Source organism: Vanacampus margaritifer, chromosome 5 (assembly GCF_051991255.1).
Source record: "Vanacampus margaritifer isolate UIUO_Vmar chromosome 5, RoL_Vmar_1.0, whole genome shotgun sequence".
Lineage (NCBI taxonomy): Eukaryota > Metazoa > Chordata > Actinopteri > Syngnathiformes > Syngnathidae > Vanacampus > Vanacampus margaritifer.
Window position 1 is genome coordinate 19543385 of NC_135436.1, and position 26134 is coordinate 19569518.

The window sequence follows — 26134 nt, forward strand, 5'->3', positions numbered from 1 at the left end:
AGCCCGTGGGCAAAATTCAACCTGCAATTGCATTTAATCAGGCCCGCCGTGCAATTGTAAACCAACTCTTAGTTTGGCACCACAGATTCACATATTCTTTTATTTCATTTTATAAATGGTTCCCCACTCCTGTGATCAAATGGCTTTGAATCTCCAGTTAACTGCAGCACCTCATCTCACCGGCTCAGGCAACCACCGTCACAGCCTCTAGCCTCGTGTCCTGCTTTAAGGGTGGGTCACACACTGGACATCAGAACTACTGCACTGATGGACTCCACTGTGGATTTGCCTTCGTTTGCTGCCACGGCCATAAGGGGGCGCTGCTGAACTTATTTTTGAAAATTGTTTTTGGTTGTGAAGCCATACACTGTATCTCGCTGCTGGCCACGCTTTAATTAAAGCAATGCTTCACGGCCGAACATGCAAGTGGACCTCTCCTGTAAGGCGTAGAATGGCACAAGTGCCTCCTCACTATTAATGTGTAAATACAAACACACACACACACATTGATGGAGAATGCAGCGTAAGTAGTGTGGGAGGTGTGCAGCTTTTGTAGAATTTGATTTGCAGCTTTATCTTGCTCCTCTGTGTATTTGAATGTGATCATCAGTCACGAATGTCACACCGGTTGCTGGTGTAATGACATAGTTTTTTCTTATTCTAATTGCAAGTAGTTAAGGCTCAGAGAGCTATTTAAAAAATAAACGCAATCTTTTAAGGGCAGGAAACTGTCCTATTGGACAGTACCAGCTCCCAATTTGCAAGACAATGTAACGGGTGATACCTGCTACAGTATGGTATCTTATGACATTTGCAATGATAATGTGCCAGTAAACATTTTACTGAACCAACCTGTGTGTGTGTGTGTGTATATATATATATATATATACATATATATTGTAAGTAATTTTTACACCATTTAAGTGTACACTTCTATGTAAAAATTTAACTTTTCATTTATACAGTACACGTGCGATAATTCTAACTATCTGGTTCATTATAATGGCTGATTGTTGTTGTTTTTTAATAGATCTACAAGGTCCATATAAGAATCGTAGATACAATGATGCAATGATCAAACAGATGTTAATTTTACTATACATAATTAGTAGGCAACACAGTGTTTGAAACACTAATAAAGAAAAGAGGTATAGAATTTTTATTTTTGTATATCTTTGACTTGTATTTAGAATTGCATGGCGGACTGGATCAAAAGCATTGGCTGGCCATATATGGCCCACAAGCCATATTTTACCGATCTTTGGTCAAAGAAGGTACAAAAATGATTTAAAATAATTTGTATTTTAAAAAAAATACTTTAAAGAATGTCAATACAATTATTTTTAATATACCGATCCAAGACCGAGATTCCGATTCCAAGACCGGAAGTCGTCATCTAGCTACTGCCCTGTGACGTCACCACGCCAATCATTCCTGTGTGGCCCACCTGAGATGCCGCCTTTATAATTGGCGCCAGTGGAAGCGGGCAATGGCGTGTCTTTGTCTTTCAAGCCCTCCGTCGAAGCCGTGCGTAAGTAGCTGCAGTGGCCCGTCAGGGAACTCCGTCTTCGGCTGTGAACATGGCCAGGGCTGGGTTCTGCGACTCCAAGCCTCTGCTGGACTTACACAAGGTCAGCGTGGGCTCAAAATAACTCCATCACCTGGGTGACGTCGTGGCGCTTTTTCACTGTATTTTTTTCCCCATCAAAAAAAACCTTATAATGTTATGGAACTTAACTGGTGAGGTGAACAGTGAAAGTTTTGTTTAGTCTTTAAGTATTTTTGGACTGTTTAATTTTGGTCACGCGTCATCTTATGCGGCTACTTATTTTAACTAAATGTTCAGCGCCATTGAGTCATTGTTGTATATGGTTGTGTAGTTGGCATGCGTTTTACTGTATGAGTCAGAGAATGAAAAGCTAAGCCAAGTCGACCTCCACCAAGGCCAGCCGAGCCTTATTTGGATCACCATCGACTACATAGGCAGTAGAACTTGTATTAATTGATTGGGTTTAAAAACCTCATTTTCTTATTTTTGATATTTGTTTGATTCTGCAGGCGGACGAGAGGCGAGCCCTTCTAAGAACTTTGCCATCTGCCTTTGGGCCCACCGATTGCTGGCAGCCAATGGAGGTGTCAGAGTCCAAACTGGTGACTGTAAAGCGGGAGCAAGAACCCAGATGGGTACCTGTGCTGCCCTTCCTATATACAGTATAAAATATAAATTACTCTTGGAATGATGCGTCTTAAATGATGAAACGTTACCTCTGATTTGTTAGAATTTCATGACAACTTAAGAGTATGTCACAAAAGTGAGTACAACCCCCCCACATTTATTTCCAATTACATATTTTCATGGGACAACACTTTAGAAATGATACTCTGACACAATGAAAAGTACGAAGTGTTCAGCTTGCATAACAGTATAAATTTGGTTCCTCAAAATACAGCCATCCTGGCAACAAAAGTGAGTGCACCCTTAAATGAAAATGTCCAAATTGAGCAGTCATTTTCTTTTCCCACTGTCGTGTGTGAATGGATGTTGATCACCAATATAAAATGTTAAACTATTTCCGTTAGCAAGTTGGGGTTTGGGTTCACTGTCAGTTTCTCCTCTTTTGGCATTTGTATTGAAATGACCACGCTTTGCATAATTTCTCCCAACTATTTATTCAATTTAAAAATAAAACACATTTGTCTGTTTGCAGGACAGGATGTTATCAGCCAAAATGAGCAACGGCATTTTTATGGGCTTCGGTGATGACACGTGGACGTTCTCACCCGGCAGCCTCATTCTTGCCAAAGGTGTCGAAACAAAATGGAGGTGAATTAAAATGCGGTTCTCATTTGCTTGTACTTTTCTTCTGCGTGTCCTCCGCGTGCGGCAGATGGATTTCTGGAGGAGCCGCCTTTGCGTCTTTACCCTCGCACCCTGCCGGGCTTGCGCGGCCTTCAGGCGCTGGTGCCCAGCCTGCTGCGCCATGAAGTGGAGATCGCCCTCGAGAAGCTGGGCCTCATATGGGACCGCACCTTCGCCTGGGAAATGTTCTTGGACATGATGGTGAGGATGATTTTTTTAAATTTTTATTTTATATAACCATTTAGAAAAAAGGCAGAAAATATTTTAACTTTATACTCAGCAGTGGAGAGAACAACTTGTATAGCGCCATATATTTCCATTGCCCTCTAAAGCTTTTCTTTCAATTAAGGCGTTCTTTTCCTTTTGTGTGCAGAGAAGTCAAACTTTGCACACCCTGCCCAACGCTGAGCTGCCGCGACACTTCACTGATGCCACTCGAGCCGTCCTGGTTGACTGGCTTGTTCAAGTCCATGTGAGTACTCTGATGCAAAAATGTCAAAACGTTCGCTTGTTTTTGGCCTTGTAACTGCAATGATTGGTTAACTTGGTATGCTAGGACTGCTAAAAGATTTACACTAAAAGCACGTCTCTTCCAGTGGTATTTTCCTTCTGAGTTGGTATCTATGATGTACAGTGTTTTCCGGAGTATGTCGCACTAGGCCAAAATTGCATTATTGGGTAGGAAAAAAAAAAAACATAAGTCTCATTGCAGTATGTCGTAATTTTTTTGCGGGTATTTTATTTTACAAACTACTTGACCAAAAAACAGATATTGCAGCATCTTAGAAGGCAAGTTATTAGGGCTGTTAGAAACGAAATCGATTCGGCAATATATCGCGATATTACAGCGCGCAATTCTCGAATCGATTCGATATGCGGCCAAAATCGATTTTTTTTAACATCCATTTTTTTTATGGGAATATTCAACAAAACGTCTTACTTAGGGTTAGGATACACACATTAAGCATGGACGAATGTTATATTAAAACCCTGGAGAACCCATGGGGTCAAATTTGGCCCCTATAAATTCTGCTACTCAAACAACAAAGACTTTTTTTTTTTTTTTTTTTCAAATTTAACTTCAAAAGTCCAGAGTGCCACTTCTGACCCCTGCATGGGGCCAAATTAGCAACTCTGAGCTAGTTCAAAAAAACAAGGGTTAAAATTGAAAGAACATATTTTGGTGTTTGGTGAACTTATAGCAGTCATTTAATGTATAATTCATAATTTTCCAAAGAAGAAAAGTGTTCTTGGGTTCTCCAGGGTTAATGGAAATTTATTTCAGAGCTGTTCAAACATGAAACAGACTGCAACCTGTTTTGTTAAATGCAGTGGCTCAGTTACAAGCCTGAATTTTCAGATAAATACATTTTCCTACATATCTTACAGTGTACAAGTTTACTGATAAGTATTTTCTAGATTTGAGTAAAAAAAAAAGCGCAATAATGAATTTATATATTCGCATCGGGATTAATCGGTATCGAATCGTGATACAAATCGAATCGCCAGTTACTAGGCAATTCACACCCCTACAAGTTAACATTAATATAAGGATAGAGAACAGGCTGAATAGGTGTAAGATTTGCTCAAACAATTCATTTGGGGGACATTTGTGTTCAGTCGTCTTTGTAAACTAACGTTTACTGTTGAATATTTAATTGAGTAGGAGATATCTGTGCGTAAGAGGTTTAAAGATGCCCATCTAAATAATTGGTTAATTGCTTTATTATAAATCAAATTAAAGGTATTGGGGGAAACTGAGTATTTGTATTAATTAAATGCATTTGCATTCAAATTGTTAGTTACTTCACTCAAGTGTAAATCATCAAATAAAAAAAGATTTTAAAAAACAAACATAACAAAAAAGGCTTTGGAATTCTGCATACACATTTGAAGTATTTTACTTGTAGAAATGACCTAAGAATAGATAACAGTTATAGTATAGTGGCTATTTTTTTTGTTTATGCTGTCTGCCAGTTTCTCTTCACTGTTGTTCAATAACTAAAAAATGTAAAATGACATAAGAACTTCATTACTATGTCAAGCTGGAATTGATCCAAACTGTGTTATTTCTTTACTTGCCATGGGCACAACACACATCAAATATGGATCTGATCTTTTCAATGTTTGGAAGAGGCCGGATTCCAATTTGAAAAGGTTTCTTTTAATACACACTGCCATGACGGATATCCCAGTTGTGCCACATGAGAGCCGAAAGTTGGAATTGTTTGAACTATGAAGTGAAAATCATCTATTTTCTGTACCGCTTATCCTCACTAACAGAAATATTTTCTTGTTTAAGATGGAAACTAAAATCCTTGCGACACTATCAGATCCTCGTCTAGTTTAGCCCATGAAAATGACGCCATTGTTTTCAGTGCGTTCCAATACTAAATATACTAATATTTGAAATGTACGCACGTTTCCCCAATCAGGAGATGTTGCACTTCCAGGACGAGACGCTCTATCTGGCCATTCACCTCCTCAACCGCTCCCTCCGCCTGATCAAAGTGACCACAACTAACCTGCAGCTTCTCGGCATAGTCTGCCTCTTCCTGGCTGCTAAGAAAGAGGAGTCTCTGCTCCCCGAGGTACGATTACTCGGCTGAAATGCGGTTTATTTAAAAGTGACCTCCTTCTCCTGTTCCTCAGGTTTCTGGACTGTGCTACCTAATGGACCATGCTTACACCAAGCATCAGCTGCTGCGCATGGAGAGAAAAGTCCTCACTGGCCTTAAGTTTCACTTGTCCTACTGTCCCCCTTTGCATTTCCTGTTGCTCCTCGCCTCCGTGGCCCGCTGCAGTGCTCAGGTGAATTTGTTTTTTGTTTTTTAAGGAATGCCGGCAAGGTCAAATCATGAGTTGTTGATTGGTTGGAAACATTGTAGCAAAAGTAGAATGAAATTAAACGGCATACATTTATATTCTAACCGCTATTAACTCATTCACTGCCATTGATGGCTATAAATGTCAAAAATTCATTTGAGCTATTTCTATTAGGTTAATATTTGTTTCCACTTTTGTAACAAGAATTTAAAAACCTAGACATTTAAAAAATAAAATAAATAAAAAATTACGATTATTAAAAATTAGGGGAGTCGGGCGATTAAAATTAATCGCATGACTTCAATAGTTAACTCACGATTGATCACAAATTTTATATCTGTCCTAAATGTACAATATTTTTCTTCTAGGTTTTCATACTCTTGTTAACAAAAGTGGTATAAAAAAAAAAGTTAAACTAATAGAAATAGTTCAAAAGAATTTTTGACGTCTATATCCGTCAATGGCAGTGAATGAGTTAATAATTATATGTGCAATATTTGAGTAGATTTAATGTCAGAACTTTTTTTTGTATGTGTGTATATGTGTGTGTGTGTGTGTGTATGTATGTGTATATATATATGTATGTATGTATGTATGTGTGTGTGTGTATATATATATGTATGTGTGTGTATATATATATGTATGTGTGTATATGTATGTATGTGTATATATATATATGTATATGTACAGTGACTGAATGACTTTCCCTGAAGAAATACTGTCCAAAATTAATTTCTGTTAAAATACTTAAGCATTGCTTTAAAGTACTACTTGCATGTCAAAGCAATGGGTCATCCCCTTTTGATCTGTACCACCAGATGGTGTGGATGTCTCGCTACCTGCTAGAGTTGTCTCTACTGGAGGGCCAGTGTGTGGCGTTTCTGCCTATGCATTTGGCGGGGGCGGCCCTTTGCTTGGCCCGCCGAGCCCTGCAGGAGCCCCAGACCCCGGAAGGCGAGGCCGCCTGGTGTCTAGCCTTCGGGATCCACGCCGGCAGGTATGCGGTCCTTTGTTTACACATTCTTCGCATTGGTTTTAATCAGCGTCTGCTTTATTTGTAGCGAGACAGTCCTACTGAGAATAATGCAAATTCTGTCTGGCGCTGCAGCCAGAGCGCACACCCGAGAGACCTGTGCTACTTTTATTAAATTCTCCTCCCGGGAAACCATGCACGTCAGCAGACACCCTGGTCTTAACAGCGCCTCTGCTCTGCTGGCCGCGTGCACTTGACTGGCGCTCAAGTCCTAACTTGACTCCTCTAACCTGGGGAGGAAGAAGGGTTAATAATATGCTGGCAAACATTGTTACTATCTTAATGTTTGTCTATTTTATGATCTAACATTGCAGCTCATTTATAAAATATTTGAAATTGTATTCATGTCTATTTTTTTGTTTTTCTTTTTGTGGCAAGGATGTGGGTTGTTTGTGAAAATGTAACTTTTAATGTAAAAATAAAGTGTCTGCTGCAAACTACTTGATGAGGAGTTACTCAAACACCCCCTGCACCCAAACGGAACTCACAAATACCCTCACAGTCAGACAGCATGCTCAAGAGCTATTGTGCAGTGTGGGGCAGCAGCTGTCCTTAAATGACCTCCCAGTCCTGTACCTTGGCTTTATCTATGCTGGCTCTCTATGCAGCCCGCAGTATGCACGCGACAGCATGCACAACACAAATCTTACAATTTTGTTTTAGCTGTAGTAAAAGGTTTGGAAAAACGGGTGAAGCCGTAGCTCGGCGTATTCACTGCTCTTGTATGTTTCGTCTTTTCATCGTTTTAAATACACTTGCTCTAAAAACGAGCAAATTAAACGCAATGTAAATACGTGACCGACTTAGTAAGACCCTTGACTTCCGTCTTTCTTACGTGATCCGAGCGCTGATTGGTTCTTCCTGTAGTTGTCTGGCCGACCAATGGGCGTTTAGCTCATTCACACGGCTGGCAGCGGTCCAACAATAATGTGACGTGAGGCCGTGGGTTCAGTTCGGGTTACGGAGCAGACATTTGCAAAACACCTTACATTCGTTCCAGACAGTGACAATATGACCAGCATCCGACCTCGTGTGACACGCGAAGCCCACGCGAATAACACGTTCATGTTTTATGTGACACTTTTATAACAGTTTGTAGTCGCGTAGGGTTGTGCGGCGTCAAGTTTACGACAGTGTGCTATTCGGCATTTCAAAACAAGGCCATTCGATGTGCCATTGAAGGATCAACGTAATGGTAAGTGTAACTTTAAGAGTATATTGCCAAGATGAGTGTATTTTTGCCATTCGTGTAATTCAAATTGACGTCGTTTTTGGCATAACATGGTGTTCTTTTGTAACTTTGTTTTATTTTGAAATGGACCGAGTGTGCTGCCGCTGCGTTCAAGCTATTTTGTCCGTCGGACATATCACACCCCGTTTCACATGTTAATATCAGAAGGCGTTTAAAAAGATTAGGCTAAATTAAGTATTTCTGTACTTAAACACCGACAGACACTTCCGACATGGTTCCGAGTCAGAGAAACGGCGTTGCTCGGCGTCGTATAATCGAGCCGATTGGGAGAATCGGCTGTCAGTGTTGGGAATAGCTGTTTAACATCTGGAGGTAAGTTATGAACACAAGTTATAGTCGCACTGCACGCATTCACACACAGCTTCAATAATACACGATATTATCATAGGGCGCAACTTTTTCTTCAAGCCGGCGACGAACTAACATATTTTACTCAGTTACCCGTCTATTAGCAGCACACAGTTGTGTTTGTTGGCCAGACAATCATCGTGTCGGATGATTTTAGGTGTTTTTGCACGCAAAACAGTAGAATGTGTTTGTGTTGAGAAGCGGCTGTAGTGTGAAGTTGGATGTTACATAATAGGAGGGGGAGGGTGGTGTGTTGCCTTCACGTACTTCCTGTAATTTCCAGATGACGGGAAGGGATGAGATGGATAACACGTGCTTGGTACGGTATTCAGGGCTGGGCGATATGGCTTGAAATTGCTTTTTATCGTCTTGTGCATCCCTCCTAATACCCAACAAGCTTTGAAAGAAGGTTGTTTGTTTTGTTGTCCCCTCACTAATAAACATTAAAGGCTTAAAGGCATGTTTAAAGATAAGTATTTGTATTACAGTATTCAACATTTTTGACCAATGTTTACCTTTTTTTCAACTGCAACTAAATATCGGCTCCAAATATCTGTTATCGGGCTCCTTGACCACTAATAATCAGTATTGGTCCTGAAAAAAGAACATAATTGTTCTGTCTCTAAACTTTAGCTTTCTGGTACTGAGCAGCCTCGACAAAGAGAGTTTGTATAAAATAGCCAAAGAGAAAGCAACAACTACTAAAGTCGGAAGTTTTGCATGACAATTGTTTTTTAAGATAAGTCCGCAATGTACAAAATGTGACAGGTGCACCAATGACAACTGAAGGATTGGATTGCGCAATGTAAACAAGGTTAAACGGAACACGATTGAGAACATCTTGTTCTCTCAGATTGCACATCATCTGGTATAGCTAACCTGCATGTCAAGATGTCAGAATACAACCTAGCTGCTCTCCCAAGATAATTCTTTCACACAAAAACACAAGTTCAGAGTGGTGAAAAGAATTTATCATCTGAAGCGCACGTCAGATGAAAATGATGTGTGTGTGTGTGTGGACATTATGTAACCTCATGTGAAAGCTGCCATGGTTACCAGTTTTACAGACCTAACAGTCAGCATAATCCTGCAGGAGGTTCAATGTTGCAAAATCTGCCTGCGCTTGCATGGGTTTTATCCGGCAACTTTCAAAAACACAGTGATGAATCTCAATTGTCCATATGTGTGAATAGAAGCGGGAATTTTTGGGCAGGGTGTACCCCGCCTCTCTGCCAAAGCCATCTTGGAGAGGCTCCAGAACTATAGAAAATAGATAATTGGATTTAATTGATTTGTTCCTGGTTCAAACTGTTTCCATCATAAAACCTTTATCTTGTTTGTTTCTTGAACCCACATCACAACCTCTTCCCCAAATTGTTTGCTTGGAGCACTCGAGTTTGACGCCAATGCTCATCGCACCCCGTTGACGTTGGCACAAGGTAATCGCAGGCCGGATGATTTCACCGTCGACACATATTTTTCCGCTTTCTATGGTGTAATTTTTATTGTAGTGAAAAGAAGAAAAACTCATTGCAGTTTGTGTTCCAGCTTGTTGACGGGTGAATGGCAGGGCCACAACCTGTTTTACATCTCCAACTGGCTGGAACAAAGGCCAGTGTACGCACATTTTTTTTATTTTTATCAGGAACGCATTGAATAGATCTGGTAATGACGAATTGGCATGCCTTTCCGTTGGCTGGCGACCAGTCCTGGGTGTGCCCCACCCACCTCATACCCAAAGTCAGCCGGGATATGCTCCAGCTCACCCGCGTACCCATAATGAGGACACGTGCTGTCGCAAATCCAGGGATGGTTGATTTTTATTTATTTATTTGTCTTCAGAAGCCAGAATGGTAAAAGAGGAGCTCGTCCTGGGCAAGTGCACGTCTCATCGCGCGAGCAGCAAGAATGCCAAAGACAAGAGCAACAGTTTCACTCTGAGGGCCATTAGAGAGACCAAAGACTCCGACGACTGCAGTGAGCGTGGCTCCCGCTGCAGCTCGGAAAAGGACTCTGGCTACTCCGGTGAGTTGAAGTTAAACATTCGAACCTTGTGACGCTTTCCTCCCAATGCCTATTGTATATTCTAGACAACGATTGGCAGCGGACGGACGCGGATCGGCAGAGCAATAAAAATCAAACGCGAGCAGGTGCTGATGGGGCGTCTGGCCAAAGCCAAGATGGTGGAAAAGGAAAAGCTGGCAATCCTAAACGCATGCCAAGGGACCAAGCAATCCAGCCCATCTACATCCTTAACAATATAATATTCAAACAGGTAATTAAACGCAAAATTAGGTTATACTCTTATCAATAGAACAGGCTTGGGGAGTAACTGAATACATGTACCGCCGTTATGTAATCGGATTACAATTTTTTTTAACTGTATTCCATTACAACCATTACATTAAATATCTTTGGAATTTAATTGAAAATGATCAAAATATGTCAATAAAATTGCCCAAAAAAATGCCAGAAATTAAAAATTATCATAAAATGTCAATGAAATTGCCAAAAATGTTAGAATTGAATAAAAAAGGCAAGATTTTTTCAAAAAGTAACCATAAAATGTCCCAAAAACTAAATAAATTCAGAAAACTACCATTAAATATATTTTGAATTGAATTGAAAATGATCAAAATATGTCAACAAAATTGCCAAAAAAATGCCAGAAATTAAAAATTATCATGAAATGTCAATGAAATTGCCAAAAATGTTAGAATTGAATAAAAAAGGCAAGATTTTTTTTTTCAAAAAGTAACCATAAAATGTCCAAAAAACTAAATAAATTCAGAAAACCACCATTAAATATCTTTTGAATTGAATTGAAAATGATCAAAATATGTCAATAAAATTGCCAAAAAAATGCCAGAAATGAAAAATTATCATAAAATGTCAATGAAATTGCCAAAAATGTTAGAATTGAATAAAAAAGGCAAGGTTTTTTTTTTTTCAAAAAGTAACCATAAAATGTCCAAAAAACTAAATAAATTCAGAAAACCACCATTAAATATCTTTTGAATTGAATTGAAAATGATCAAAATATGTCAATAAAATTGCCAAAAAAATGCCAGAAATGAAAAATTATCATAAAATGTCAATGAAATTGCCAAAAATGTTAGAATTGAATAAAAAAGGCAAGGTTTTTTTTTTTTCAAAAAGTAACCATAAAATGTCCAAAAAACTAAATAAATTCAGAAAACCACCATTAAATATCTTTTGAAATTATTGAAAATGATCAAAATATGTCAATAAAATTGCCCAAAAAATGCCAGGAATTAAAAATTATCATAAAATGTCAATGAAATTGCCAAAAATGTATGAATTGAATAAAAAAGGCAAGATTTTTTTTTTTTTCAAAAAGTAACCATAAAATGTCCAAAAAACTAAATAAATTCAGAAAACCACCATTAAATATCTTTGGAATTGAATTGAAAATGATCAAAATATGTCAATAAAATTGCCAAAAAAAATGCCAGAAATTAAAAATTATCATAAAATGTCAATGAAATTGCCAAAAATGTTAGAATTGAATAAAAAAGGCAAGATTTTTTTTTTCTTCAAAAAGTAACCATAAAATGTCCAAAAAACTAAATAAATTCAGAAAACCACCATTAAATATCTTTGGAATTGAATTGAAAATGATCAAAATATGTCAATAAAATTGCCAAAAAAATGCCAGAAATTTGACAGTCAGAAAAGTCTAAAAATGTATGAAGTTTATTTTTAAATCCCAAAATTGAAGATGATAAGTAGAAGCATTGGTGGCTACATATTTTTTGTGCTCTGGTGCAGCTCTAATTTGCTTAGTTTTTTTGCCCAATGCATTTCAATTGGTATCAATTATGCGCCAATTTTGTCCATGGAGCGAACAACTTTAACGCTGTGTGAGCTAAAGCACAACTTTATAATTAACTTCATAATTAACTCCACGGGACTTAATTATGAAGCAATATTTGTTCCAAATTTTTCCTTGTAACTGATTAGCCCATGAACAAGGGCGTTTGTGAACTGAGTGTCTACTGTGTATTTTTTATTTTTTTTATCCCATCCCTCCTGATTCTCACCCTTAACCCCTCCAGCCAGAAACCATCCCAAAAAGTGGCCGTCTTCTGTGGACGAACTGTAGCAGTGAAGCCACTGGTTCCGCTGGCGCCCACATGATTCATTTTCAGCAGCCTAGCTTGATGCCCACCGCCCTCCAGCTGCACAAGCCCTCCTCTCAGAAGAACAAGAAAGTCAACACTTACTTACCCATTCTCAACTCTTATCCTCGCATTGCACCGCACCCCAGCAAAAAGCCTCCTGATAAATCTCCGTTGAGCGACGAGGCGCAGAATTTGAGCAAGAGGGTGTGCACAGAACACAATGGAGATCTCGAACCCGTGGCCGCAAGTCAGCACCTGGCATCCTCCGCCTTGGACCGGCCCACGTCATCATCTTCATCCTCCTCCAGTCCCACTCGGGAATCCTCGAATTCAGCCCCCTGCAGTCCATCCGCGTCTATGCCCACAAGCGGTCGCCACCGCCGCTTCCTCAACACCGCGGAGATCCTGCGGCAATCCGGCCTGCTGGACATCACGCTGCGCACCAATGAGCTCCTGCGCCAGAGCAACGCCACTGAGCGGGAGATCGCCGAGCTGCGCCGGCACACGGAGCTGCTCTGCCAGGCCGCCGCCGGCAGCCCGGGCGGCGGCGCGACCTGGCAAAACGTATACAGGACCATGGCCGAGTCCGACTGCTATCCGGACCTGCAAAACCTGACGCATTTAAAATCGCACGCTTGCTCGGAATCGGCTGACCATTTGGAGATTGCAGGGAACGAGACCACGCAGGGCTCGGACCCGTCCGGCCTTCTCTCATTGACAGCAGGACAGAACTGTGCGCGTGTAGAACCACGCCGAGAGTTCTTGTCAAGTGAGACTTCCCCCGACGAGGTCACGTTCATGCCTCCGGATAGTTCCACTGGTTAGCATGAGTTGTTGTGCCTTAGCCATCAGTGGAAAGTCAACAAAGACTCAATATCCTTTTTTTTTTCTGGAGAGCTCAGTATTGTTCATTCGGTAATTTTACCGATTTGACATCATCATTGCTCTTTTTTCTTTATTTTTCACTCAATTTCTAACACATTGAGGATTCGGCTCTAAAGTGCACCTGTAGGGGTATTATGGTCCTCTCAGATGCACTTCCAGTCCAGAATTATAAAACATCAAATGATAAGTACCGAGGTAACTCTGCGTGCCTTTTTGTATTCTTACACCAATGCACAAATTAACAGTGCTTCATTGCCTGCAGTTTGTAGCCGCAAAGTAGTTTTTTTGGGGGGGGGTCCTTCAACGTTTACAACAAAGATATGAATTAGTCGTAATATTTGACTCTTACAGTCCTTTGGTGTTTGTTTAACATTACAACCAAGAGAAAAATGAGCTGATGTTTTTTTTTTTGGGGGGGGGGGATGTTTGAATATTATTTTTGTCTTATGTTGTAATGGGTTTACAAAAAAAAAAACTGCCACTAAGCAGTACAAATTGGTGAGTAGAAAACAAAATCTGTCCCACTGACAGGCACGGAGAACCAAAAGTGGAATTAAAACCAGCCTCCTCTTATAAAAATCGGCTGTTGCACTACATGCCTTTTTATCATTTTTTATCGCCTTAAAAAACGGTTTCCTATTATCACAAGTCCAGCACCCGTCGTTTCCTTTTGTGCAGCAGGTGTGGTTTTCGATTTCATGATCCTCATTTTTAACATTCAGCGACACTTTCAATTATTTGCGCACTGCCAAAATTGCATTGTTTATAGAATGTCTTTTTTAATTAAATAAATGAAAGGTAAAAACTGTTGTCAGTTTATTTCTGTATGAAAATTATCTCGTGTGCCTGAAGCAAAAATTATCCAGTTTTTGCATGTGAAGGTCACGCCACCATTTTAGTAAAGTAGGATACTTTCATGTATATATTATAACTGCTTCTGTTATTTTTTTTGTAGCATGTGAATCATTCCAGCTCCTCAGTGATGCGATGCAGCGCTGCGTCTCTCTTTCGGCCCAGCGAGCAGTCAGGTGGCTCGGGCCAGCACAGGCGATGGAGACGCTAATGAATAAATGCAAATTTGTATGGAAACATGCCATAATCACATACTGTATTTATTTTTGTATTCATAGGACATGTATGGTTCTTTCTTGACCCACCTGAGTCAGGGTTCCGCTGGTGGTGCTTAACTTGTATAGCGCCCAGCCCGGCACCAGCAAGATGGAGGAAAGGGCCATCATCCAGCCCATCACGTAGGCCCAGGTGGGGTATACGTACCAGCGGTTGAATGTCAGTGGCTGGTACTCAACTAGAGAATATGTAAAAGAGCCCTGGGCAAAAAACCCCCACAGTTTTTCAGGTGTGGTTGAACAATCAGCCACCTTTGATCACCATGTAGCTCAGCCCCTGCCTGTCCATTTTGATGTTTTAAAAATAAAATGTTCTCACTCACGAGTGAAACCAAGGGGGTCAGGTAGAGCCAGCAGATTTTGAAGAATGGGTTGGCACGCTTGCCTGTCATGGTTGCTATAATGCCGTACAGCCGCTCTGCTCCTTCATGGACAAGTATGTACAACAGCACATAATAATGAGCTCATTATGAGCTACTATAATGGGGTATATGCCACGGAGGAGGCGGGACCTGCGACTATCCTGGTTTTCACACATCAGCTTTGTTTCCGTTTCCTGTTTGCGAGTGTGGGCCGCGTCTCAATTCTTGCCCTTCTGCCTTTGTGCCCCTCGGTTGCGCTTTCCCGTCGACGGGTGCGAGGGTGCAGTGTGTCTGTCTCAGTTGTCCGAAGCATTTCAGAAAGTTGAGACGCTCTGCGCGCTCCCGCCGGTGGTCGGAAGCGCGCGATTGGGGGGTTGGGGGGCAGTAGTGAAGATGCGCATGTTGGAACGCGGCCATCAGTGGCCGGAAATGACGCTAACGTGTGGAACCCAGAAGTCCGTGGCATCTACCCAAATACTACTATCATATTTTGTATTGATTCACTTTGACCATCAGGGGGAGTTTTGATGGTCACTGTTCATAACATGGTAAAATATTCTGTTCTCCACAAATCACACCAATTCATACGTCAAATTAAAGCCCTTGATCAAAGCTTGTCAGATCTCTAACCCTTTTTTTATGTGCCAATAAGTCATAAATGATTGTGCACTGAACCAAGAATCAGACATGACCCATCAACCTACCAAATATCCAGCCGATTGCCAAACTCTCAAACACACAGAGAAAGAGGATGCAGGCTCCGTTGCAAGCATAGTAGTCGATAATCTGGAAGATGTACATCCCGCCCTAAAGACGGCAGCAGGGAGAATTATTTAAACTCACTGGCCACAATACCACCGCGACCCTTGAGAGGACAAGTGGTTAAGAAAATGTATGGATGGCCACAATATTAGGTACACCTTATGTCTAGTGATGGGAAAATGAAGCTTCATGAAGCACTTGCGTTTTTTTCCTCCTCTTAGTTTAAAAATAAAGGCTAGTGCAATGGGAATTGATTCAATTTCCACTGCATCTTTAAACCCAGAGTGCCATGTAGAAGAGTAAAAAAAATATCAAAAATGCTTCATAAAGCTCCATAGTCCACCACTACTTGTATCTCATAAACTTGTGCAGGTATCCCTAAAAAAAAGTGACTCACTTGCAATAGTGACTACCTGTATGCACCCCTCACGGTTTTGTAAATGTCTTTTCATGGAACAACACTGAAAAAAATATATACTTACAGTGTAAAGTAGTCCCGCACACAGCCGTTAATGTCTTAATTGCCTTGCAACAAAAGTGATTACACCCCAAGTGAAAATGTTTATAGTGGGGGCAATATAGCATAAAGCAGGCCATCTATTTATAGGGCATCTGAACTGTTTTGAGGGGATAGTACATTTACAAACTGTATAATTCACATTGGAGTAAAGTGCGATTTCTTCGTGGCCTTACTCACGCTTGGGAAATATTATGCATGGGAAGAAAACCATTTCATCACGTGCTTATGGCATTCAAAGTGTGTTTTTGACAGCACAGACTGATTCATTACGAGTGCAAGCCAATATTCCGACCTCGGTGATCATGACGATTTGTGAGAAGAAACACGCGAGACAGAAGAGCAGGAGGAAACGCTCCCGTCTTCCCGCCCGACGCATTACTGCGGGAAATAGGTCCGTGATTGACGTCATCACCACCTCCATGGAAACAAACTGCAGAGAGAGCAAAGCCTCGAGGTCACGTCCATGACAAAAAGGAGCTAGAGCAAAGACAGACGTCGAACCTGTGTGTCCAGCCCCAGGAGGATGATCATGACGAAGAAGCAGATGGACCACACTTGAGGCAGCGGCATCATGGCAACCGCCGTAGGGTATGCGACGAACGCCAATCCTGGACCTGGAACCAACATCCACTTGTAACATTTAAATCATTGATGTTACTCATTTTCTTCGTATAGTCAATATCGTAGTTATTATTTATTAGTTTTAGAATTATTAGTAATGGAGTACTGTAGTCTATGTGTTGAGAGATTAAAAAACAAAAAGGTAACTACAGTATGTATTGTGTAGTAAAGTAAAATACCCTTCTCAATTAACTGACAACAGTTTTCGTTTATTTATTTATTTATTTTTTAAAGAATTGTCGTTTTTAAAATGTAATTTCTTTAACTAAAATGTTTTTCAGTTTTAGTTGTGTTGTTAGTTGCTAACAAGACTAGCAAACAAAAGAAGAATGAAGGGATCCCAGGAAACTCAACTTCAAAGGTGTGGAATTAGCAACATTTCCTCTCGACAGCTACACTGATGACCTATTTTCTATTTTTAATTGGGTGTATATTCTGAAAAAGAAAAAAAAACTTTAAATTGATAATGCTTAGTGATAAGGAACACTCCATTACGAATTTTAAGCGATGCGCCCAAAATAGCAACCTCGGCTAACGTTGGCTTGTTTTCGGTGCTAATGCTAGTTTTAGCATTGCTCGCAAATTTGTTGAAGCGAGATATTCGTTCTCTGTAACTATTTATAACAACTATGCTACTTTTTTTCAGACTCGAAGGAGTGGTGGGAAGGGGATAGTAAAATAAGGCTACATTAAAATCTTGCTTGTGGTTTTTAAAACTGCTAACTGATGCTTTTGGCAAGTTAGTACGTAATTGATGTGGCGACCCTCATAAAAGGGTCTGAATTGAACTACTTTTGTTTGATTAAAGCTCCTCAACCCACTTCAGCATTGTTCCTTGGCACTAATATGGCAATTATAACTCAATGCCAAACACAAATACAATCAAGAAACATATTTTTTTTAATCGAGTGAACCCCTAATGAAATTGGTAGGAACCAGGGGAGAATCCTACCACAAAATAGAGCGCTAACCACAAAACGTTTACAAAAATAGATGATTTTTTTCAGCAAAAACAAGATATGCCAAACTGTGATGATGATGATGTGGGGGTTCACTGTACCTGACTCCGCCACGTCAGCAATAGGAACGCCTTGCTCGTGAGCCATAAATCCCAGCACCGAGAAGACAGCAAAGCCAGCGATCACACTGGTGCAACTGTTCAACGAGCACAGCCAAAAGCAGTCCCTGAAACACACAAATACGGTATTCTCTGACCAATATTGAGAGAACAAGAAGAACTTTATTTCCATGTATCAAAATACACATACTTGTAACAGTTGTTGTTTTGGTTGTTGTAGCTGCCCAGTACGGTGAGGGTGCCCACACCGATGCTGTACGAAAAGAAGATCTGCGAGCCAGCTGCCATCCACACCTGTTTTAAAAATAAAAAAAAAGGCTTCCATGAGTGTGCTTTGCCCTCCAATCCATCAGAGTGGATGTATCACAGTCCTACTTGGGGGTCTGCGAGTCGCGACAGCTCAGGCAGAAGGTAAAACTCCACTCCTTGTATGGCTCCCGGAAGAGTGAGTCCTCGGATCAAAAGGATGAGGAGCATCACGTAAGGGAAAGTGGCAGTGAAATACACCACCTAGGTGAGATGAGGGCTCATTTCAGTGACATGTTTTCTTGGTCCTTGGTGCATTTTGATGTCTTTCTTTCACCTTTCCAGTTGATTTGACTCCTTTCCAGATGCTGAAGTAACAAATGACCCACATAGCCAAGAGGCACAGAAGCACCTCCCACCTGATGCTGCCAATCTCGTCAATGCCCCCTGAGATTTTTAACACTCGATGTCTGGACAGGGTTTGAAAAAAAAAAAAGGTCAATATATTTTGCATCACTTAAAATGTTTCAAAGATGCTATTTTAATGTGATCTTGCTTACTCCCAGAATTCCGTTGCGGCGGAGGTTCTTTTGGTGTGGTTGCTGTGATTCCTCGTAATGTCGAAGCAATCCACTGTGACCAAGTGGCAAAGGTATACACACGGACGCACACACAAAGGCACAGGCACACACACACCACACCTACCTGACCTCACCTGTGTTCCAGTAGTTGTCGCAGGTGCTCCAGGGAAGCGTAGAATTGAAGGAGAACAGCAGGTAGAGGAAAGCCCAGGCCAGAATAATAATGTAGGTCATGCAGCTGTACAGCAGGATCAGCTGCCCCCCATAGCCGATACCTGACATGCATCACACGCTGCTGTTTTTTCACAACGCAAGCATATTTGATGTCAGGGCTGATTGGTATCTTGAGGTCATGCCGCTTCATTTTATTTCTTTTCGGGATCAGGTCTTCAGAAAGTGTATTTTCTTACGTGGAACTCATTGTACAAGATTAAAAATGAACATTCTTCTTCAGTTCTTTATTTTGTCCTTTGGGTCACTCTCCTGTTAAATTCCCCATCTTCTGTCAAGCTTCAATTGGCAGACAGATGGTCTTAAGTTCAATTCCAAAATATCTTGATCAACTTGGGAATTCATTTTGCCATTGCTGATAGCAATTTGTCCAGGCCCTGGACTAACAAATCAGCCCCAAAACATGTTGCTCCCGGCACAATACTGCACAGTCGGTATGAAGTTGTGATGTCACTACAAACATATGGTTGCATTTCCTTCCAAACAACTAAACTTTGGTTTAATTTGTCCTATTTTGACCATCCATGTGCTCTTTTTCTAACTTCAAACCTGTGGTAATGTATTTTTTGGAACAGCAACAAATCTGTGGTGTTCTCCCCATAACATCCATTCTTGTTTAATATTTTACTTATTCTAGATTTGCCAACAGAGATGTTATCATATTCCAAAGATTTCTGTAAATCACTCCGATTTTTCTGCACCTACCAGGTATGGTTCACAATGCTTGTTGAAATAGCAAACTCAAAACCAACCACTCCAATCTTATCTAGAATCTAGGCCGTCTAAATTAGTTCGAGGAAAATTAATCAAGCCAGCTCCTTCATGCTTTGTGTTTCAGGATCGCAAGCTCATACATGACAGTGTTGCACACCTTCAGCCAGTGGGCACATTTTCCTCCAGCAGCTGACGCCCCCCTCTTGCGTGTGCTGGCCCATGGTGGTCTCCAATAGGAAGATCGGTACACCGCACGTCACCACAAACACCAGATACGGCACCAGGAATGCACCTGAAAAGTTACACATACTCTTTTAAGATTTGCACAAGTTTCGGAAGGGAATATTTGCTTACCGCCGCCATTTTTGTAGCACAAGTATGGAAACCTCCACACATTGCCCAGGCCAACAATGTTGCCGGCAACAGCCAGAAGAAACTCCATCTTGCTGCCCCAGTGTCCTCTCTCCTCAAGTGCATCTTGGCCTGGTTTTACGCCACGTTTTTTGCTCCGCATTCCTTAAAATCTCAATGTGAATCCCACACTGGCTGTCCAGTTTTACTTGTATATCAAATGTTTCATATAATGAGCAACCGGCTGAGCAGTTAATCAGTATCAAGGGGAAATATAAATCATCTGCAGAACAGGCAAGTCATGGCTTCATCTCTTTATTTGAATTTTTTTTTTTAAACGTGAAAGATGAGACATTCAACATTTCTGTCTGTCGAGTCAGCGATGATTATGAAGCCCCCCACATAAACCAGAGGAGGACGTCAGGTGAAAACCAATGTGGTTGTTTTTTTGTAGCTGATGAATCATGTACATGACTGCTTCTTTTTGGGGAGTTAAGGATCCGTTAATTTTTTGTCTGTGCCAGAATCATTCCAGGTCCTCCTCAGTGATGTGTTGCAGCGCTGCGTCTTTCTTTAAGGTTAGCGAGCAGTCAGGCGGCTCGGGCCAGCACAGGCCATGGAGACGCTAACAAATGGATACAAACAACACTCTTAATGAATTATACCGAAATCCTATTCACAAGTAAGCAATTAAAAACATTTTTTGATTCATAAAAAAGTATTCCTTATTTGATGATAGTGCATTGTCAGTAATAGACTGGGCCTACCCGACGGAGGGTTCCGGTGGCAGTGCTTAACTTGTATAGCGCAAAACCTGGCACCAGCAGGATGGAGGACAGGGCAGTCATCCAGCCCAACACGTAAGCCCAAGTGGGGTACACGTACCAGCGGTTGAAGGTGAGTGGCTGATAGTCAACTACAGAATATATAAAAGAGCCCTGGTGGGAAAAAAAATGACAACTATATCATCATCGCTTTACACCATTTAGGTCTTGAGATGAGTTTCTTATTCAGTGAAGCGAGTGTATTCTTTCACCAAAAACCTCAAGAAATAGAAGTCAGACTCACCAGTGAAACCAATGGGGTCAGATAGCGCCAGCAGATTTTGAAGAAGGTGTTAGCACGCTCGCTTGTCATGTCCGCTATGATGCCACACAGCCGTTCTGCGCCTTCAGAGAGAAATATGTGCAATTGTACAAAACAAAGCCCATATTAGAACTACTTCAATAGTATACTTTTTGTCTAGCGATTGACCACCAGGGGGAGTCCCATCGGCCAATGTTCACTCGTATCAAAGCAAATGACTTTGTCTCACGTTAACACCCTTAACTTGCCAAATCTGAAGTCCTTTTTGCCAATAAGTCATAAAAGATGACGCAAAAAAATAAAATAAAAATAAAGACATCACCCATCAACCTACCAAATATCCAGCCGATTGCCAAACTCTCAAACACACAGAGAAAGAGGATGCAGGCTCCATTGCAAGCGTAGTAGTCAAAAATCTGGAAGATGTACATCCCTCCCTGAGGATGGCATCAGGGAGAATGAGTTAAACTCACTGGCCACAATATTAGGTACACTAAAGCACAATGAAGTGCCCAACATGAGCGTCCAATTGATTTCACTTAAAATACATGGAGCATTTCATTACATGGTGATGCCCAATTGGGTTAAGGCCTTTAATTATTCTTATTTTTTTGACAGCACAGACGGATTCATTGGTGATGCGAGCCAACATTCCGACCTCGGTGATCATGATGAGCTGCAAGAAGAAACACGTGAGGCAGAAAAGCAGGAGGAATCTTTCCCGCCTGCCCGTTCGACGCATCAATGTTGGAAACATGTCCGTGACTGACGTCATCACCGCCTCCATGGCGACAAACTGCAGAGAGAGCAGAGGCGTGAGGTCACTCACTCCCAAGCAGAAAAGATCACCAAGACGGACGTCTAACCTGTGTGTCGAGGCCAAGGAGGAGGAGCATGACGAAGAAGCAGATGGACCACACTTGAGGCAGCGGCATCATGGCCACCGCTTGAGGGTACGCGATAAATGCCAAGCCTGGGCCTAGTAACCAACATCCACGTGCACCATCAGTTTACAACATTGAATTAGACAAAATTAGAGACAGCACAGCAGAAGAGTGTTTAGCACATCTGCATCACAATGTGAGGTTCAGGGTTTGACTCTTAGTTCCTCCCACATTGTAAAACATGCATACGTGTTTGGTTCATTGAAGACGCTTCATTTTCCAGGGATGTGAAAGTGAGTGCTTGTTTGTGAGGAAAGTGTGTTAGCACAACAGGGGCCGCCATCTTGTCTTCATGTCACACAATGATGACATGCATTATTACTTGCTTAGTCCTGATTACGTAGAACAGCAAACCGATTCAAATTAAATTCCATTGTTCTTTTTTGTTTTCCTTCTACATGTCTGTATGTTTTTCAAAACTTTTTTGAAAGTGATTTGTATGCTGCCAACGTAGCAGCCGTGACAAATGTCAGCTTGTTTACAGTGCTAATGCTAGCTTAGCTGTTTTGTTAAGTGATAAGCTAACTATCTAGCAACTTTATGTGGTTGCATTGGAGACTTCAGAGCGTCACAACCACTGGCTAGTTTCACCACATCCATTTATATTTTTACCCCTTCTTTATCATAGAGTGAGACTTAACCGAGACGTTCAAGTTTACCTGACTCGGCCACCTCTGCGATAGGAACACCTTGTTCATGAGCCATAAATCCCAGCACTGAGAAGACAGCAAAGCCAGCCACCACACTGGTACAACTGTTCAGCAAACATAGCCATAGGCAGTCCCTGCAACACAAAAATGCATTTTTGTAGGTTGTAGCTCTACTCTTCAGATGGGATGATCATGTGGTATGCTGAGTAAAGCCCACAATATATTTGTCCAAAGGGACTTTTTTGTTTTTTGAGAGGACAATTTTTTTATAATTTTTTTTTTTACCAACATCCAAGTATATATATTTATTTACATATTTATTTGGTTCTATTTTGGGTTGTTGTTTCTATTTAATTCCAATTTTATAGTCCAATTAGTCAACTAACTGTAAAACAATGGCATTAAACGGTCATTTTAAACATTGTCAGTAGGGGGCGTCCCAACATGTTTAATACTTTTGGCCTTTTCTAGTGTTCAAAAATGTATGCACACTTTCAGTAAATGTTAACTCTCATTTGCTTATTTAAAACAAAAATAACATACTCATTATCATTTGATACTGAATGTACATTTGATTATAAAAAATGAAACAAAGGGAATGGTAAATTTTGATAAACACTTAAAAGACATTTATTTTGTATTATTTAAATTCTGGTTTACTGTATTTTGTCGAGATGTAGAAGTGATCTGCATTATTGCTTAGATATGTTTCTGATATATGCTCATATATCATGTAGCTAAATAAGTTTACTAAAATAATAGGTATAGTGCGGTGGTGTTCAACACAATTGCAAAGTACAACCACAGTAATATACGTGTTGAAGTATTAAATTGATACCTGTCAAAAAAGGTACTGTACTCATTATTACCTTTTAAAAGCAGAATTTGTTCATTCAGCCCTAGCCAGTACGTGTGTACCTAATGTTGTGGCCATTTAGTGCGTGTATGGATGTGTTTTCTAGCTTCACCGTGACACCAACTTGTAGCAATTGTTGCTTTGCGTGTTGTAGCTGCCAAGTACATTCAGGGTGCCCACACCAACACTGTACGAGAATAAGATCTGCGAGCCGGCGTCCAGCCACACCTGTTTCAAAATGACACACCCAAATGTATTTGCCCTTTATCACAATGTATGTAATATAAGAGAGTCCTACTTGAGGGTCTGCGAGTCGTGACAGCTCAGGCAGAAGGTAGAACTCCACTCCTTGTATGGCTCCCGGAAGAGAGAGTCCTCGAATTAAAAGAACGAGGAGCATCACATAAGGGAAAGTGGCAGTGAAGTATACCACCTGGAAAAGAGGGGGGTCACAAAATGGTAAGACATGAAATTATTATTTTTTTCTTTTTTAGTGTTTGCTGCAGTTTGACGGACTTCACCTTTCCAGTCGATTTGACTCCTTTCCAGACGCAGAAATAACAAATGACCCACATAGCCAGGAGGCACAGAAACACCTCCCACCTGATGCTGCCAACCTCCTCAATGCCACCTGAGATTTTCAACACTCGACGTCTGCACAGGTTAAAAGCAACAACATATGTTTGCGCCATGTAAAATGGTTCATTTTAGTGTATTGTTTTCCTTACTCCCAGAATTCCGTTGCTGCTGAGGTTCCTTTGGTGTGGTTGGTATGGTTCTTCGTTGTAACATCTACACAATCCGCTGACAGAATGACCAAAAAAAAAAAAACTCGAAATCAGGAAGTTCCATATTTGGAGAGAGAGAGAAAGGACCTCACCTGTGTTCCAGTAGTTGTCGCAGGTGCTCCAGGGCAGCTGGGAGTTGAAGGAGAACAGCAGGTAGAACAGAGTCCAAGCCAGAATAATAATGTAGGTCATGCAGCTGTAAAGCAGGATCAGCTGCCCCCCATAGCCGATACCTGACACGCATCACACCTTTGACGTTCAGTGATGCTCTCTATTCATCTGTGTTCACATTTAAATAAGACACCTCATATTAGGATGTGCATCTCTCCAATAAAAGATGATTCGATATGTATCTCGATACATTCAAGTGACATTTTCAAGAGCAATGATTCAATTTGGTGATTCGATTGGAAATGGGAGGGCTTTCACTTTCCTTTCTATGGATTTCACTTTCCTTTCTTTTCTTTGGTCCTTCCTCGGGTCTCCTGACGGCCTCACGACTGGCTGGAAGTGTTCGGTTTAGGTGAACGGTATGGGATTTTTTTAATAGGTTTTAGGTGAACTAATGAATACACACCTACACGCACGCACACACGCACATACACATACTCACCCACATACAAAAAAAAAAAAGAGAGCAATGATGATGACATGTCAAATCGGTAAAATTACCGAATGAACAATACTGAGCTCTCCAGAAAAAAAAAAGGGAAATGGGAGGGCTGTAGTTTTTGTCAGGTAATATGCAACAAGCAAGCTATTACTATTAGATGCAGTCATCAAAACTGGATTATAACAGATGACAATGTACCACAAAATCAAAATGTTGTCCCACCACCACACATGTTTTTTGTTTAAATTGAGTGCTGTTAATGTTTACCTCACACTTACATTGACATAACATTTGTGTTTGTGTTTCAGTCAGTGGGTAATGAGTCACTCACATCTCACACTCCTCAAAATGTTGTGACCTAAATGAAACACCGAACTGTCCTGACAGTGTGGAAATATATATATATTTTGAATACAATGAACACCTTCAGCCAGTGGGCACAGCTTCCTCCAGCAGGTGATGCCCCCCTCCTGGGTGTGCTGGCCCACGGCCGTCTCCAAAAGGAAGAGCGGCACACCGCACGTCACCGCAAACACCAGATACGGCACCAGGAATGCACCTGAACGTGACACACACACTTTGGTGATACTTTCGGAAGAAGTGCCGATCGCCACATTTTGCTTACCGCCGCCGTTTTTGTAGCACAAGTAAGGAAACCTCCACACGTTGCCAAGGCCCACAATGTTCCCGGCAACAGCCAGAAGAAACTCCACCTTGTTACCCCAATGTCCTCTCTCGTCGAGTGCATCTTGGATCGGTTTTACCCCGCGTATTTTCCCCCACATTCCCTAAAAACTCAACGTGAGTAAATACAATAGCCACATACAACACTTGCTTGCTGTACAGTTTTACTTGCATGCCAATTACTCACTCAAAGTCACGTAATGAGCAACTAACTGGCTGAGCAGTTAATCATTTGCCACGGTAAATTGAAGTTATCTCCAGAACATCATGGCTACGTTTCTTTATTTAACCCTGGAGAACCCACGGTGTCAAATTTGGCCCCTATAATTTCTGCTACTCAAATAACAAAGACAAGATTTTTTTTATTTTTTTTATTTTTTTTTTTACAAATTTAACTTCAAAAGTCCAGAGTGCCACTTCTGACCCCTGCATGGGGCCATCTAGTGGATGAATATTGCACTTACATGAGCCAGAGTGGTGGTGACAAGATGGCTGGAAACATGCTGTTTTGTTGAGCTGGAAATCAATCCAAACAAAACCATCTTCTCAGCAAACCATCAGATGGTAAAAT

The 26134-nt window shown here is 41.0% G+C and overlaps 4 protein-coding genes and 1 long non-coding RNA gene across 24 annotated transcripts; 3 read left to right on the plus strand and 2 right to left on the minus strand.

The window, feature by feature from the left end:
* The first annotated feature begins 1433 nt into the window (after positions 1 to 1433).
* ccnp (cyclin P) lies at positions 1434 to 7159 on the plus strand. Of its 4 annotated transcripts, none has more exons than XM_077565751.1 (9): positions 1434 to 1631; positions 2059 to 2211; positions 2709 to 2805; positions 2889 to 3061; positions 3234 to 3332; positions 5296 to 5451; positions 5513 to 5671; positions 6505 to 6683; positions 6748 to 7159. In XM_077565751.1, the coding sequence occupies exons 1-9, from the start codon at positions 1581 to 1583 to the stop codon at positions 6914 to 6916; spliced, it is 1236 nt and encodes a 411-aa protein (XP_077421877.1). In that variant the 5' UTR covers positions 1434 to 1580; the 3' UTR covers positions 6917 to 7159. The 4 variants fall into 4 exon arrangements, with proteins under 4 accessions (XP_077421877.1, XP_077421879.1, XP_077421878.1 ...); XM_077565753.1 differs by having other exon boundaries at positions 2059 to 2151; XM_077565752.1 differs by having other exon boundaries at positions 1437 to 1631; positions 2059 to 2184.
* Positions 7160 to 7646: 487 nt separating this feature from the next.
* LOC144052022 (CLOCK-interacting pacemaker) lies at positions 7647 to 14158 on the plus strand. Of its 4 annotated transcripts, none has more exons than XM_077565746.1 (5): positions 7647 to 7914; positions 8172 to 8283; positions 10162 to 10344; positions 10410 to 10594; positions 12399 to 14158. In XM_077565746.1, exons 3-5 carry the CDS (start codon positions 10170 to 10172, stop codon positions 13287 to 13289), a joined length of 1251 nt encoding a protein of 416 aa, XP_077421872.1. In that variant the 5' UTR covers positions 7647 to 7914; positions 8172 to 8283; positions 10162 to 10169; the 3' UTR covers positions 13290 to 14158. The 4 variants fall into 4 exon arrangements, with proteins under 4 accessions (XP_077421872.1, XP_077421876.1, XP_077421873.1 ...); XM_077565747.1 differs by lacking the exons at positions 7647 to 7914; positions 8172 to 8283 and adding exons at positions 8300 to 9758; positions 9868 to 9936; XM_077565749.1 differs by lacking the exons at positions 7647 to 7914; positions 8172 to 8283 and adding exons at positions 8300 to 9758; positions 9868 to 9930.
* Positions 14104 to 20334, minus strand: LOC144052024 (sodium- and chloride-dependent GABA transporter 2-like). The gene is made up of 14 exons (XM_077565756.1): positions 19946 to 20334; positions 19749 to 19883; positions 18781 to 18921; positions 18626 to 18698; positions 18403 to 18535; positions 18195 to 18329; positions 18010 to 18113; positions 17802 to 17926; positions 16622 to 16734; positions 16413 to 16550; positions 15543 to 15645; positions 14800 to 14900; positions 14507 to 14677; positions 14104 to 14408 (listed from the first exon to the last, which is right to left on the minus strand). The coding sequence occupies exons 1-14, from the start codon at positions 20103 to 20105 to the stop codon at positions 14313 to 14315; spliced, it is 1728 nt and encodes a 575-aa protein (XP_077421882.1). The 5' UTR covers positions 20106 to 20334; the 3' UTR covers positions 14104 to 14312.
* LOC144052025 (uncharacterized) lies at positions 16258 to 22889 on the plus strand. Of its 14 annotated transcripts, none has more exons than XR_013294105.1 (8): positions 16262 to 16753; positions 17023 to 17102; positions 17749 to 17944; positions 18040 to 18333; positions 18411 to 18562; positions 18632 to 20624; positions 20693 to 20839; positions 21647 to 22889. It is a non-coding gene; the product is annotated as an uncharacterized LOC144052025 (long non-coding RNA). The 14 variants fall into 14 exon arrangements; XR_013294110.1 differs by having other exon boundaries at positions 16268 to 17944; positions 18632 to 18717; positions 19515 to 19585; positions 19716 to 20624; XR_013294100.1 differs by having other exon boundaries at positions 16258 to 16753; positions 17023 to 17944.
* LOC144052019 (sodium- and chloride-dependent GABA transporter 2-like) lies at positions 20391 to 25664 on the minus strand. The gene is made up of 14 exons (XM_077565743.1): positions 25505 to 25664; positions 25304 to 25438; positions 24359 to 24499; positions 24207 to 24282; positions 24000 to 24132; positions 23777 to 23911; positions 23603 to 23706; positions 22632 to 22756; positions 21895 to 22007; positions 21687 to 21824; positions 21363 to 21465; positions 21011 to 21111; positions 20710 to 20880; positions 20391 to 20567 (listed from the first exon to the last, which is right to left on the minus strand). The coding sequence occupies exons 1-14, from the start codon at positions 25662 to 25664 to the stop codon at positions 20469 to 20471; spliced, it is 1734 nt and encodes a 577-aa protein (XP_077421869.1). The 3' UTR covers positions 20391 to 20468.
* Between the last annotated feature and the right edge of the window lie 470 nt (positions 25665 to 26134).